The sequence below is a fragment of the Acomys russatus genome, chromosome 25, assembly GCF_903995435.1.
Source record: "Acomys russatus chromosome 25, mAcoRus1.1, whole genome shotgun sequence".
In the NCBI taxonomy this organism is placed as follows: Eukaryota; Metazoa; Chordata; class Mammalia; order Rodentia; family Muridae; genus Acomys; species Acomys russatus.
In genome coordinates this window covers 46632697-46648581 of record NC_067161.1, presented here as the reverse complement: position 1 = coordinate 46648581, position 15885 = coordinate 46632697, and the positions used below count along the sequence as shown (strand labels likewise).

The window sequence follows — 15885 nt, the reverse complement described above, 5'->3', positions numbered from 1 at the left end:
GTAGTGATAGTGAGGAGGAGGAAGACAGTGGGTGGAGGTTGTGATGATGGCTATTATAGCAGTTGTGGTAATAATGTTGGTTGTTATGGTGGGGATGACAATGGTGATGGTGGTGATTATGAGGGCATGATGATTTCAATGGTAGTAATGATGGCAAAGGTAGTGTAGTGATAATGATTACTATGGCAATGGTGGTGAAGGTGACAATTATGAAGCCATGGGATTGCAATGTTGATGATGAGGATGGCGGTGATGGTGATGGCTATGGTAATGGTGATGAGGATGATGATGAGGATGGTATAATGATTACAGTGGTGGTGGTGATGAGGGCAGGTGGTGGTAAAGATGATTGCTAGCCTTGTCATTTTAACATGACAGGAAAGGAGTTGGAAACAGATGTCTATGACCCATGGCACAAGGGTAAAGGCCCCCACCTGTCTTGATCAGGCCTGTACTACCTGTATCCCCACCACCACCACCACTTATCATTAGCTGGACCATCCCCAGGTTGTATCACCAACCCTAACCATTTGCTAGCAGTTGAGAGAGTACCCAACAGCTGTTATCAACTTCTTGGGAGCCAGAAAATGGGATGACCTTACTTTAAAAGGGCAGTCCCAGGCTTCTCTTCTTTGTTCCTAGAATTAAATAAAATATGTTCAACTTGGAACTTTCTCATGCTGCCACATCCCAGTCTAGGGACACGCCCATGAAGGACAGTTGGGAGGAAGTGGTCTGACAACAGCTCAGGCAGAACTGGGGTTGGTAACATTTAAAATCATATAACCATCCAAGGAGAAAATTGTGCTTAATTATTCACACAGTAATCCTGGCTAGCATATTGGTTTGGAAGCTGCACCAGCTGCTGAGGGCTCTCTGCTGCCCTCCCCTCCCTCTCTTCTCACCCGTCTGTGTTCCTCATCCCAGTGACTTCTGCAGAAGTGATTATGCTCCAATGTTTACACTGCTGTATATATTCATGTCTCTGTCAGGTTGGTCAAGCAGAATTGCATACCCATTTGGGAAAATCCTCAGTGTGGCAATTGCGAGAGAAATTACTCACTATTTTTAAAAAGCATTATACTGTTTAATTCTTCTCAGAGTCTCCTCATTGCTGGCTCAGTCAGCTCTCTAGACCTTGGACTGTCTGAGTTTTGTGAAACATTCCAGCAAGGTACAACTCATCACCTTGAACATGTAACAACTGACCTTCCCCCATATTGTCTGGTGTCCCCGCTACTTGTGGTACGGGCACTGACAGGGGTCTGGAGTGAGGCATGAAGCCACTGAGCAGCTGATCCAAGGCAGGCATGGCAGCAAATATCCAAAATCCCAGCTAAGATTGTGAGTCTAAGGCTAGTCTGCAAGGCCCTGTCCCTCACCCTCCCCAAAATAAATAAAAGCCAGAAGGTTCATTAGCAAGAGATTTACAGCATAACTCCAAGGACTCCAGGTGTGGGACAAATGCTCCAGTCTTAGAGCAGAGTTGCACCCTTTGTAGAGGAGCTTACTGTCAAAGGACACAGAACTGTGACAAAAATGTACAAAGTAGTGATTGGGCTGCTCGTCCTAAAGGCAGGTGAGCCCATCCTACCATTACTGTGGGATCCAGGCAGGCTTTTAGTGATATGTGGAATTTGAACAAAGGCTTCATAGAAGAATGGCCAGAGAACGGGGTTCCTTTCTAGACTGAAAGGAGTATGGTAAAGGGGTAGAGAGAGAAAAAAAAAAAACTGAGAACATTCACGCAGATGAGGTTAGCCTATGACCTCCCTAAATTGTATCATGAGCAAAAAGACAGAACAGTTTGCATATGTCATCTACTATGACAGATTTAAGGCCCAAGTGGGAGGACACAGGATGGAACCTTCAGAGAATGGCAGCTTCTGGGTTAGGTCTGTTGCAAAGGTCTGTCCTGTGCTGTATAGAATATCCACCCACTAGGTACCTGCAGCATCCTTCCATCCATGATGCGAGACTGTCCCTAGAGACCAAATACACCCATGGGGATTGGGTGAAAATGATCTCCAGTTGAGAACCATAGCATCCTAACAGCTTTACATTTCTGTTTTTGCTTATTTGGTTGGTTTTTGTGTTTTAGAGAGAGGGTTTCCCTGTGTAGCCTTGGCTGTCCTGGACTGGCTTTGTTGAGGACGCTGGCCTTGAACTCACAGAGATCCACCTGCCTCTGCCTCCCTGAGTGCTGGGATTACAAGCATGTGCCACTGCACCCAGCGTATTTCTGACTCTTTAGTGGGCAATATGAACTTCTCTCTTGTCTTATAGGAAATGTTTCTAATGCATAATAGACATTATTTTCAGAGTAAAACAAATGACATGTATGTAAATACAAATAAACCTTGCAGGAAGAGGCTGCCACCTAACTGATACCGTAGGACCCTAGAAGGTTCTATCTGTGGTAGTCAAATAAGGGCCAAACTACCTATTGGGTTCTCAGAATATGTAGGGACCTGAGTCTGACGAGGTCATGCTCTACCGGTGTCATGGTGCCGTGCCTCTTCTGGGAGAAGAGGCTAAGCTAAGCACACAAGCTTTGGTTTCAGCACACTTGATTTTAAGACTTGACCTGCTTTGCTTGGGCAACTGTTCATTATCGGCCATACTTTAATTTTCCTGTTCATTTTTCACTTTGAGCCAATTTTAGATTCATAAAAAAGTTTCGAAAAACAGAACATTTTCTATTTGTCCCCCTGATGCTAACATCACGTCCACCTCTGTAAAATTGGGGTCTCAGACCACCCATCTCAGTCTTCAAGGAACTGAGTGAGATGCTTTCTGAAAAAGGTTCAGAATAGTAGCTGGTACTGGTCACGTACTTTAAAAACATCAGTTATTATTATTATTATTATTATTATTATTATTATTATTATTATTATTATTATTATTATTATTATTATTTATTCCTGATGACTTTAGAGATGTGTGTGCAAAGTCAGCTTGGCAGCTTCCATCAAACAAAGCTTGCATTTGAGCTCCACCTTCCCTGTGTACTTGTATCCTCCTCTGGCACCCCCAACCCTCTGGACTTTATCCAGGCCCCTTGGATCCTGATTGCAGTCACATCCCTGTGGTTTGTCTCTATGGTTTGTCCCAAGAATCTCACTGGCTGCAGAAGCAGTGAGGAAGAGTCACAGCCAATGACCTCCTGTGTGGCCCAAGCAGGCGGAGAGAAACACCTGTCAGCCAGCATAGAAGCTCCAGCATCGCCCACAGCCCCGGGCCTGCGCAGTCATTTCCCTCAAGAGCCCTCTACAGAATTTTACACAAAAGCACAGATGCCTCCAATCCAAAGTACGTCATAAATTCCTGCTGAGCATGGGCTTTCTGGGCATCAGTGCTTGGGTAGAGAGTGCTGAGTCAGGATAAACAGCAGGAGGGTCCTAAGCTCTCGCCTTGGCCTTCACCCAAAGGTAGCACAACATCTTGTAACCGCTAATTAAACTCGCCTCGCTGTCCCTCGCCAAGAAGGTGCTCTGTATATTTTATAGACTGAACGACGAGGAGAGAAGGAAGCAAACAGCGTTCTCCCACCACCTGACTTTCAGGTGGAGGGTAGCAAGGAGCTCCAAGGCAGAGCAGGGCTGGGGCTGTCAGCCTGGAAAGAATCTGGAGTGTTCTGCCTTGGGTGGCCAGCCCGGAGGCAGGGTACTGCCCAAGTGGCATTGGTATTCTGCACCAAGGGCAGTCTCAGGCTTCTGCTAATTGCTGTGAGCTCAAATACATTCAGTCATTACAACTTTGCTGCAGAAGGAGAGCTGCATCCTAATTGCTGAACTGTCACATATCCTGGCTATGTTGTCCCTTCCCTTTCTCTGCCACCTTGACACACACGTACATGCACCCTCCCTCGCCCTCTGCAGAACTGGGCTACCCTTGGCTTTCCTAGCATCCATACTTGCTGGAAGTTTATTTAAAAACCTGCCCTGGTCCTAGCTAGCTTCAGGCTCTGCTTCCCAAGACCTTCAGGAGGCTAGAAATTTCCAGAAACACTGTGGAGCCTGAGCAAAGCCAGCCCGCTGGTATGTGCCCTTTGTTTTCTCCTAGAGCTGATCATTTTTTTTTCCACGTATTTCAAAGCAGAGTGTGAAAAGCACACACGGTTGGGTTCTGTTGGTCTCTCTTCTGACTGAAAGAGCTACCCAGAATGAAGCTCTGAACAGGTCTCACTTGTTAAATGGGGACTGATGGAGGTAATAGAAAAAGAGGAGACTGACCTCTACAGAAGCAGGCTGACCTTTAATCAGAAGTGAAGGGCAGTAGTCTGACTGGGGGCTGACGCATGAGGCTGGGGGCTGGGGAGCTTGGGGTTTTTATAGGGCAAAAGGGAGCTGTGGGGAGTGGAAGATTCCAGGCATGGTGGCACCCCAGCAGCCTCAAAGTTGTAAATACCAACAGGTCTGCATGCTGCCCTACTTTCAGGAGCATTCCTGATCCTGATCCCTGCCTCCTGTGCAGGCTGTGAGGCTGTTAACAACGTGTCAGCATTCCCATCCAGAGTTTCCCAGCTCTCCTGAAGACTATTAACCCTTTAATGCTTCAGCTAATATAGTCCTCTGGCTTCCTCGGAGGCATTTAGAAGGTGGAGTGCTCTTGAAGAGGTCCCTCTTCAAGTCCCAGCTTACCTCTGCCATTCTGGCTCACGCCATCCCTCCCCATAGTCTGGACTCTCCCATCTGTGAAGGAAACATCTTTCAGACCTGTTCATAGCGTCACCCTGGACCCGCAATCTGGGGAGAGATGGGAGGGGCTTCAGCAAAGACAGTACACACAGCTATAGGGGACAATGCCCAGGTGCAAAACTTCCGTGCGTGCCTCCGGTTTGTTTTCTATGTGGGGTTCATTACCCTTAGAGCAAGCTGGGCGGGGGGAGGGGGGGGGCGGCGCAGGCAGGTACTGCCATTCTCACCATGGTGCAGTGGCCAAGAACACTTGTTCAAGAATCCCCTGGCATAGACACAAATCCTGCTGCCCCAAAAAGGGGCACTGCGACTGTGGGCAAACCACTTCACCTCTCTGAGCTTCTTGAGATGAAGAAGCGGAGGTGATGGGTTGAAATGTCCCCTCTAGCTATCTGGAGATTTGAATGGCTTTCTGTGCATAAAAAGTACTCAGGACTAGGTCTGAGGCCCCGAGGCACAACACTGGCGTGTGCAAAACCCCTCTCCCTCCTGCCCCCCACCCCACCCCTCTCTCTCTTTCTCTCACACACACAGAGTTCTCAGCACTGGGGCTCCTTTAGGTGTTATTTCAAGGAACCCAGATTCCAAGTGAGACAAACACCTGCTTCCTGACCACGCCCATCCAAGTAGCCACAGTGTAAGGAGACTTCTGGCCTCATATTTAGCGCTGTCAGCAAATGCTCCAGGGTGGAGGCACCATGTTTGTCTTTCTATGCAGGGGCCACAGACTGTTGCCTGTGCTGCGTGTCTGGATTTCCAACGTTAGTTACTTATTGCCCACCGCCCACCACTAAAATGTACAGAGCCATTTTCTTCTGATCCCCAACCAGGTGAAAAGCATCCAGGATGCAATCAGAGACCGGAAGCAGAGGTTCAACTTCCTCGGGGAAGAGATTAGCCTGGATCCTTCTGTGGGCATCTTCATCACCATGAACCCAGGCTATGCTGGCCGCACAGAACTGCCAGAAAACCTCAAGGCTCTCTTCAGGTAAGTGGCTGTATGTCTCCACACAAGGACCCTGAAAAGGGGAGCTTCTTGTGATTTCCTATTAAAAATGTAGTTTACATATTAGAGAAAATTTGGAACATTTAGATAGTAGTTTTGTTTGTTTGTTTTACCCATTGAAACTCATTTGGAGAAAGCTGACTTTCTCTTTGCTATCAAGTATGCTTCATGGTTCAGAGTGGGGCCCTGTGTCTGCTTCCCTCTCTCCACGGTGGGCCCCGGTCTGGCTTGAACCTGTGCTGCTCCGATGTGTTCTGTCACTGTCTCTATGAGTTCATATGTGCATAAGTCCTATCGTGTTGGGGGAGGAGAAACATCATCAAATATATTGTATGAAAAATCAATTAAAAAAAAAACAAAAGTAGATTTTTAAAGATCTGCTTTTGCTGTAACGGCACCAGACTAAAATCATTTTTTACTTAATTGTAGCTCATTCAGTTACATATGTATATATTAATTTTATTTTATGTACTTACAATATACATTTGTGACTTGTGTACAATTTTATTATTTATTTTCACCCCCTAGTGTATCATAAATATTTTCTCCTATTGGGTATTTTTAATAAATCTCATTCCATGGCTACATATTTTTCTATCAAGTACATGGTCCATGGTGTAATTAACTAGCTCCTCATGGCTGAATATTAGGAGTGTTTCTGCATTTAAAATAAATTCATACATAATTCTGTAATGTACATTTTTATATATAAATCTTTTTTTTCTGTATGCATGATTATTTTGTTTGGCTAGCTTCCCAGAGCAGAATTACAGAGTTAACGAGCAGGAACATTTTTAAGGCTTTTGATATACATTGCCAAATTACTTTCTAAAGAGCTCAGTGTCAAATTACATCCTGGTAAAGATGCATAGAAACACCTCTTTTATTTCACCCTTGCCACCAGCGCATATGGCAATGTTTTTAACTGTTTTTTTTTTTTTTTTAAATTTTGATAAGAAAACACAAACGTCTTCCTAGCACCAACTAGAGTTTGCATCTTATTTTCAAGATAAGTGAGGTTGGCTCAACAAAAAGAAGATTGAAGGATGCTTCCTGCTTTCACAGCTTCTGTTTATTAAACTTTTTCTAAGTGAGAGAGACAGTGGGAAGTGTGGCAGGGCTGTTTGTCTCCTTTGGCAGCTAGGGGATCTTGTCCTCTCCAGGGGAGATGGAGTCAACATTATGGTGGCCAGTCAGGCTGCCAAGCATCTCCCTGGCTGCTCCAGTCTCTCCCAGATTTGGTTGGGTTTTTTTTTTTTTTCAGTTTGTTTGCTTGCTTGCTTGCTTTAAAACAGGATCCTGCTGTGTAGTCCAGGCTGGCCTGGGACCTGTGATCCTGCTTGCCGCAGCCTCCTGAGCGCTATGATCATGGCCATGTGCCACCACACATCTGGCTCAGCCTCTCTCTCACTCCTGTTATAGCAGCTCTCTGTGTCATCAATGTGGGCATGTCCTCTCCCAAGTAATCCCTACTTTAAACAAAAGCCATTGTAATATTAGCAGGCTGTACTCACTGGTACAAAACACTGCTGTTTGTGTGCCCAGAGTATTCAGTAAGGTATGCATGACAGACAAAAATACAGGTAAGTTCATCATCCAGGTAGGAATTTTTCTACATATTTTCTTCCTCAATTAAGGTAATCTTAGTGTGAGCCACCAGCAATAGCAAACTGCTGTAGACTAGCTGACTGAAACAGTAGACATTGCTCTGTGTGCTTGAAGCCAGAAGTCCAAGGTCTCAGAGGATCAGATGGTTAAGTTCAAAGGTGGCTCACTTCCAAGTTGCAAGGGATGGCCACTGTTATGGAGTTCACTTAAATCCAACATAACTTGAGGCTGGAGAGATGGCTCAGGGGTTAGGAGCACTGGCTGCTTTTCCAAAGGTCCTGAGTTCAATTCCCAGCAACCACGTGGTGGCTCACAACCATCTATAATGTGATCTGGTGCCCTCTTCTGGCACGCACATGTGCATGCAGCTAAACACTGTATACAACCCCTTTTTTTAAAAACCCAACATAACTCAAACACCAGATCAATGCAGATGACAAAAAATTTATTCTAATCATCTGCTACTGATCGATCAGGGCCACAGAACAGACTCAGGAGCTGAACTGCAATCCTGAGCTATAATATCACACAATATTTAAGCTTGCAAATCATAAACATCTGTTCAAGTTATTGTCACGTCTTCCCACCAATCAGGACAGGAATTGGTTCCTATGCCCGGTAACATGAACTTAGTTAACCTGCCAGCAAGATAGAGAAGTTGTCTCTGAGATGGCTGGACTCAGGCAACTGTCTCCTCACAGTCACCTCATGGTATTCTTCTGTGGCAAGGAGGCAGCAAGCTTGCTCTCTGACCTCACCCTGCTCCTTAGGCCTCTTTCTCATGTCCTCTAAATCCCAATCCTATCATACTGTGGGTTTCTATAACAATTTTAGGGGGATACAAACATTTGGACTCTGGCAATCTATAATATATTCATAGAGGAAATATGGGAAACAACGCCAACAATATCTCTGTGTCATTTATTTTTATTTGAGGTGCATGGATGTCTTGCGTGCATGTATGCATGTGTACCACCTACCTCCTTGATATTCCTGGAGGCCAGAAAAGGACATTGCATCTTCTAGGACTGGAGTTACAGATGGTTGCTAGTGGCCACGGGGGAGCTTGAAACGAAACCCAGATCCTCTGTGTCAGAATAGCCAATGGTATTAAAGCACAGACTCATCTCTCTAGCCCCGAGGAAGTTACTTTTAAAATATTAAGATGAACGTCTGTTTTACACTTAATTCTTGCAAAGGCCCTGCAGCGAAGATATTGTTAGTTTCCCCCGTGTATTGGGAGAAAACAGATGGATTCCCTAGTGAGTAAACAGCAGACCTGAGGTTTGAACCTACAGCCTGGGTGCCCACCAGCCCAGGCCTGTTACCAAGGGGCATTCCTCTAAATCTCTTGGCATTCTTCTTCCCATACTGTGTCAGCATTTTTTTCAAAGCTGGGGACTGGCCATATTATTTAATATACTGCTCTCGTTAATTAATATTTTCCCATGCTGCTTTCCAGTCTTCCTTCTGCAGCGTACTCTTACACGGCCACATACATACTGCCGATGTCCTCGTGTGCAGACTGCTAAATAATTTCAAGAATCTAAATATTTGGTGGCTCCTTTGCTTCTGACTGCAGGATAAAACATTTCAAAGGACAGCATGTGCTTGAGTTATTTTGAAAAACACATGTTATCAACACAGGAAAAATGGCAACTAAAGAGATGTAACAGGCCAGGGAGATACCTCAACCAGTAGAGCGCTTGTTGTGCAGACACAAGGATGTGTGTTCAGGCGGCTTGCCAAAAGCTGGGTGTGGTGTCCATCTTTCCGGTGCTGGGGAGGAGAACACAGGTGTCTCCCTGGGCCAGCCTGGATCAGTGGGAAGCTTCTGAGGAACGGCATTCAAGTCGGACTTCTCATTTCCACATACCTTGCACGCGCGCGCACACACACACACATACACACACACACACACACACACAATGTTCCCATAACATGCCAAATAAGTTAATAGCTTTAACAAGTCATTTTAAAAATTTTTTTAAAGTATATCAGTAGTGACAGAGAAAGGAAAACCATAGCACCTTGTTTTTAAAAAATATTTTATTAATTAATTCATATTACATCTCAATTGTTATCCTATCCCTTGTATCCTCCCATTCCTCCCTCCCTCCCACTTTCCCCCTACTCCCCTTCCCTATGACTGTGACTGAGGGGGACCTCCTCCCCCTGTATATGCTCATAGGGTATCAAGTCTCTTCTTGGTAGCCTGCTATCCTTCCTCTGAGTGCCACCAGACCTCCCCATCAAGGGGACGTGGTCAAATATGAGGCACCAGAGTTCATGTGAAAGTCAGTCCCCACTCTCCACTCAACTGTGGAGAATGTCCTGTCTGTTGGCTAGATCTGGGTAGGGGTTTGAAGTTTACTGCACGTATTGTCCTTGGCTGGTGCCATAGCACATTCTTATACAGAGATGAAAGTCTCAGACCTTCTCTGTTCTTGTGTCAAAATGGTGCTAATCAATCCTACCTGGCCCTTAGCATTGTAAACTTAAATACATCTTACACAAATAAGTACAAAACAAGCCATGGCTATCTGGAAGACATCCCCACCTTAAGGAAATGGAGGCAAGAAAGCTGTGGTTCCAGCAGACACCTAGGGAGAGACTCCATTCTCCGATTAGCTCCTACCTACTATAGACAGCTTACTAGGGTTAATCCTTGCCTTTGCACGAGGCACTCTGACCTCAAGATACAAGACCTGAGCTGTAGTCCCAACTCTGCCCTGTTCTGCTAGCATCACCCGCCACTCTGTGTAGGAGGGTCACTCCCTGTATCCTTAGTTAACTCATCTCCGATGTAGAGGTGTGTGAGGTAAAGTGATTACAAAGGTCCTTCTGTGAGGTTTTGCCCTGGAAGACAGTTCTCTGCGTGATCGCAGCAGCCATCTCTTATCCTGCCTGGCTCCCTTCAACCCAGTGTTTCTGCCTCTGTGTCTCCCTGCACCCAGGCCCTGTGCAATGGTGGTTCCAGACTTTGAGCTGATCTGTGAGATCATGCTGGTAGCAGAAGGGTTCATTGAGGCCCGAGTGCTGGCCAGGAAGTTCATCACTCTTTACCAGCTGTGTAAAGAACTTCTCTCCAAACAGGTAAGGCCTCAGGGGAGGCTGATGGCCAAGCACCATGCTGTGGCCCAACTCGAAGCCAATGGGCTAGAGGTTTCTTACAGAGTGTCTGGCCTTCTGTGCAATATGAAAAAGCCCTGGGTATTTGTGCGATAGAAGTTTGTCTTCAGTGTTCAACTCAGCCCTCTTTCAAAGTTTTCAAGCACTGAATTATTTTTAAAATAGAGTTCTTAATAGCCTTTCTCGGACAAGTGCCCCATGAGGAGTGTGGCAGTGGCAAGTGACAATCCCTGAAGGGAATGGCATCTTCCTGAAGGAACATGAGATGGGCTGTGTGCTGGGCGTGCCTTAGAACAACAGCTCCATGTTGTGCCTGAGTAGTGTGAGGTCCAAACGCCCTCTCCTGAAGGCAGGCCCAAGAACTAGCATCTTAACAAAGCCTGGGCCTGGGCCTGCAAAGTCAATACTCCGAATGGAGAATTTCTGGGTGTCAACGACAACCGAAAAAAAGCTTCCCAGTGAGTTTCACATCCCCTTTTGGGGGGGGGGGTTCTCTCTCTCTGATCACCTACCCTGTCATGGGTGCTGTCAGCCCTGTTACGTAGTTACAAGAGAAAGGAATCCTATTTTCTCCATGCATTTTCATTGTGCCCTCCCTCTAGGTTTCCTGTCACCACTGACCTTCAGGCCTGTGACTTCTGTGCTCACCATTCCGTCACAAGCCTCTCCCTCCTGCCTAACTGAATATTGTCAGCTGGGTACCCACCACTCTCCCATGTCTAACGAGCATCCTTGCTCAGCACACTCAAAGCTGCTCTTCCCTGCCCGCTCCCACCTTCTTTCCCTGTTCTTGACACAGTATGTGAGCTAGGTGACTGATGAAAGAGAGAGGGCACAATGTGAGTCAGGACCCAAACTAGCAAGCTGCTCCCAGGCTTTTCTGCTTCTGGATCCTTCCTTGGGTTCCTCTCTCAGCTTCCCTCAGTGATGAACTGTAATCTGTAAGTCAATCCTTTTCTCCCCAAGTTGTTCTAGATTGTTTTTACAGCAACAGAGTGCTAACTAGCACATTCTAACCAGAACACCCGTGCTTTCTCCTACTCCCTGCTGCTGCTCTAGTTGCAAGTCCCCATGTCTCTCTGTTAAGTTCTTGTAACCTGCCTCTAGAGTAATTTCGCTGCTGGTGACGGAACTTCCTCAACCCGTTTTTGAGATCCCAGTTGAACTAAAGTAATTGTTTTCAAATGTTCCTCACTGGTCTTAGCATTGAGGCAGACTTTTGCTCCCTCTGCCGAAGGCTGCAGAGCTCTATGCTCTTCCTTCCTCGACGGCTCGTGCTCAGCGTTCTCAGGCTGTTTCCGCCTGCTCAAGTTGCCACAGAGTTCCCAGAGATACACTATTCATTCACCCTGAGCCTGTATGTAGAAAACTTGTTTTCTTGGACTTTTACCGCACTGCCCCCGCCCCTGTCTGTGTGTAATGTATGGCTTTCCCTCCCAGTGTTATTTAATGCTTTTCTTCCAGGAGACTGTCTCTAGTCCACAGCCACCGGGTGCGCCCCCCCCCCCCCCCCCCCCCGCATCTTTTGTCTTCACTGCACATGGGAATTTTTTTTTTCTTTGTAGCACTTATCACAGCCCGAATTATGGGCTGATCTGGTGTGAAGCAAAGCACAGACTTGAACTCCGATCTATATGAGTTCAAACTCTGTACTCTGAACCACCCCCCCCCCCCCCCGTCACCATGCCGTGGAGCCCTTGGTGTCAGTTTTCTGATCCATTTTCCCCAGACTCTACTATCAGCTCTGGTGGTACCATGGTGGCTCTGGCATTGTTTCGTAGGGTTGGGAATCAAGCCTAGGAACTCGCATATTCCAGGCAAGATTTCTGCCATTGACTATACCCTCCCAGCCTCAGGAACTATACTTTTCAAAACTATTCTCAGTGAGTTTGGAGACCTCTAAGGAAAACTTCAAGCTCAGCCTGTACCTCCTCTGACAGCTAAGATGCTCTCTTCTTGACAGCCCTCCCGCCCTCTGAATATATTGGGAACAGCCAGATCCATTTGAAAATCAATGGTTCTCTCTCATCCCCCCTCCACCGGGAACCCCATCCCCTTGAATGTTCCGTGTCTGCTTTGTTATCATAGCTAGAAAAATGTAGGCAATGCCAGACTAGTATTTGGTGTCCAGAGACTTATTTACCCACCCTCCACCTCGGCTGCAGTAGTGACCTGTAGCATGATCTGCCTGTAATTGCGTAGCCCACACAGCCAATGCTCCATTTCCTCAGCTGTGTTGTCTTCCCACAGGATCACTATGACTGGGGACTGCGGGCCATCAAGTCTGTCCTCGTGGTGGCAGGCTCCCTGAAACGGGGAGACCCAGACCGACCAGAGGACCAAGTACTGATGCGCTCCTTGAGGGACTTCAATGTCCCCAAGATTGTGACAGATGACATGCCAGTGTTCATGGGTCTGATTGGTGACCTCTTCCCTGCTCTGGATGTCCCCCGGAGGAGAGACATGAACTTTGAAGCTGTGGTTCGGAAAGCAGTCTTGGAACTTAAGCTCCAGGCTGAGGACAACTTTGTGCTCAAGGTACACGAAGCTTTCCCTGACGAGCCTTCTCTGTCTCTGGGTTCTCTTCTTGGACCACGAGTTACACTTCATTCTTCACTCACATGGAGTTTTAGCTGTACAGATACATACCCAGTTAGAAACAACTCAATGTACTTAGTAGTTCTTGGCTGGGGGATGGGGCATAGTGTGGAATACCGGTGGGAAGACAAGAGAAAGAGGCAGCCCTGTGCATTAGCCTCAATGGAAAATGAACTATTTAGTGCTAAAGCCTTCCAGAGGAGAAGCTGGAACTTTACTACGGTACATCTTGCTGGTGTCTTTAAGACCAATTTGGGGTGATTTTCCTCTGCTGCAGAAGCTGCAAGAGCCTGGGAAACCGTCTTCCTTACTCTCAAACAGTGGCTTAATGAGGCAAGTTCCATCTGGGTCTGATCTTTAATTGATGTTAAAATAGTCTCCAACAGAACAGGACCTGCCTCTCTAATGAGGAAGCCCAGTGCCCAGTGTAAGCCTGCAAAGCACAGACTGGCAATGAGGCAAAGTAAAAGATGCACAGGCATGAACTGTGCCAATTTTTTTTGCGTTAGGGACGGGATTCGCTGCCCATCTTTCAGTGCTCAGGACACAGAATTCCTTGCATTTCTTAGGGCCCTCACCAGTCCTGGTTTTCTGTGAGCCTGTTATTTTCACGTGTGAGTTTTAGAATGTGATGGTCACATGGTGTGTGTGTGTGTGTGTGTGAGAGAGAGAGAGAGAGAGAGAGAGAGAGAGAGAGAGAGAGAGAGAGAGAGAGAGAGAGAGAGAAATGCTAGAAATGAGTGCATGGCATGGAAACAGGTTTAGCTGGCAGTGGAAGAGAGTTGCTACAAAGAACAGCCAAGGTTTCCAAGTACAAAGCCATAAATTATTCTTCTGGTCAGATAGTGGGCGTGAGAAACACACGGCCATCACTTTAGAGTTCCCACACGGGATTTATATTCTGCCTCGCACTTGATCTGCACAACAACCTGAGGCAGATAATACAGAGGCATTTCACAAGTGAAAAGAGAAATGAGCCTCTGCGAGACAGTACAGGGAGGCCTTACATGAGGGAGACAGTGTGGCCCCTGAAGGGAAGTATGGCAAAGGTCTTCCAGGAGGAACAGCCAACACTCAGGGTGCTCCCTGGTGGAGAGTCAGCCCCAAGTTCTGCAAAGACAAATTTAAGATGGAATTGCACACACCCTTCCTGTTACACTAGGGTGCGTGTTTTCATTTCTGGGATTCCATGTTACAGAGGAGAGGGAAGCATGACCTGCCCTTTGCAGCCAGTGGATCCATCCACACTCACTCTCTCCTGCCTTCAAAGCCCAATGCATAGACTGACTTTTGACATAAAGTAAGGCAAGGTTGCCGTCTAGTTAGGCTAAAAGGGGTCAACAAAGGGGTGTGTTACACAGGCACCAGTGGGAAGCCTAGGAATGGCAGGATTTGATCAGGCCTCCGTGACGCTGGGGGGAATTGTGTTTTAGAAGCTACAGTGGAAATGCACATGTGAAGTGGAGTATGGATGCTTCTGCTTTAAGAATGTTCACCAAAGAGCCTCCATCTTATCAGAAGCAGCTATAGAAAAAGAGAGGGAAAAGGGAATAAAGCCAAATGCCATAAACTGACCAAAAAAAAAAAAAAAAAAAACAAGATACTGGAAGGAAAAAAGTTGAAGAACATGACAGATATTGAGGTGCTAGATTCTCTGACCAGATTCCAGAGAGTCTGGAAAGACATGGCCAGCCCCGATTTTTAAAACTTTAGGTTCAACGGCATAATGCCTACATTGACTCAGCCCTGGTGAGGACCAGCATGGTGGGCAACAATGGCAGAATATGTTTTCAGTCAAACAATCATGCCTCAGTACAAAGCTGGAGAGCCCTGGGTATGGCCAGGTTCAGGAATTTCATATAACTGTTTTCTCAAGACAATGAACCAGGGTCTCACAAGAAACCCTAGCCCCTTGTGATACCATGTCCCTAAGTTACCTAAGCCCTGATCACCACCAGGCCCTACCCCTGGAAGTCCTGGCTCCCTGTGGTGAGCTGACAATCAAATAGTGAGACAGGAAAGTAGCCACTGTGATGTTGTCAAGTGCTGGGATACAGGAAAGGCACCTGTAAGCCGAAGGCAAAGACGTGGAACCCAGCATCCGTGAGCTGCGTGCGTGTCATTGTTGGGGGAGTCTGGCTTGGGCCGGATTGCCAAAGGGATTTTTAAGCCTCTCTAAGGATTTTTAGGACTTCTCTCCTGTGCTCTAGGTTGCCACCGGAGGGGCAGAGGGTGGCAGGAGCTTGGCTACTTACAGATCTCTTTGTTCTTTTGAGCCTTAATTTAGTGTCTGCCTGCACAGTAGTTTGATGCTGCCATTGTCTCCATGCTGTTTTCTGTCTCCATCTTTTCCAAACCACCCAGCCAACGTCACACTCTGCATCATACTGCAAACCGTTGTTTATGCTGTCATCCTCCCGCCCCTGATGTCTCCCAAAGCATCCTCCCTGTGCATCCTCTGGACAAACTCCTAGTTACCTGTGGAGCCCTGTTTCCAATGCCCTCTTCTCTGGAAAACTTCCCACATTCTTGTCATCTTCAAGATGAGTGACTCCCACAACACTTTGTAAACACATGTTACTTTTCACCCCCGTCCTGCGATCTCCTGTGTGACTTTCTTCTCTGTTAGACCAGCGTAATCAGAATGCCGCATCTCTGATACCTTCTTAGAGCTTGGTTGGCCGCTGATACCCACATGGGCGAGTGAGAGGGCCGTGATGCTCTTGCGTCTTAGACCCCACCATGTTTGTTGACATCAAGCCTCACTCCAACACCAGCTTTGCTCACAGCACAGCAAGCGTCCGTGTGTGATAACCTGTCCCAGCTGCCTTTCCTCCTCCC

General features: G+C 46.8%; 1 protein-coding gene across 1 annotated transcript in view; it reads left to right on the top strand.

The window, feature by feature from the left end:
* The window catches only part of Dnah9 (dynein axonemal heavy chain 9), a 328265-nt gene that overhangs the window by 117169 nt on the left and 195211 nt on the right, over nucleotides 1-15885 (top strand). The window contains 3 exon segments of the mRNA XM_051167603.1: nucleotides 5531-5688; nucleotides 10272-10410; nucleotides 12697-12984. Coding sequence (XP_051023560.1) covers nucleotides 5531-5688; nucleotides 10272-10410; nucleotides 12697-12984 — 585 coding nt within the window.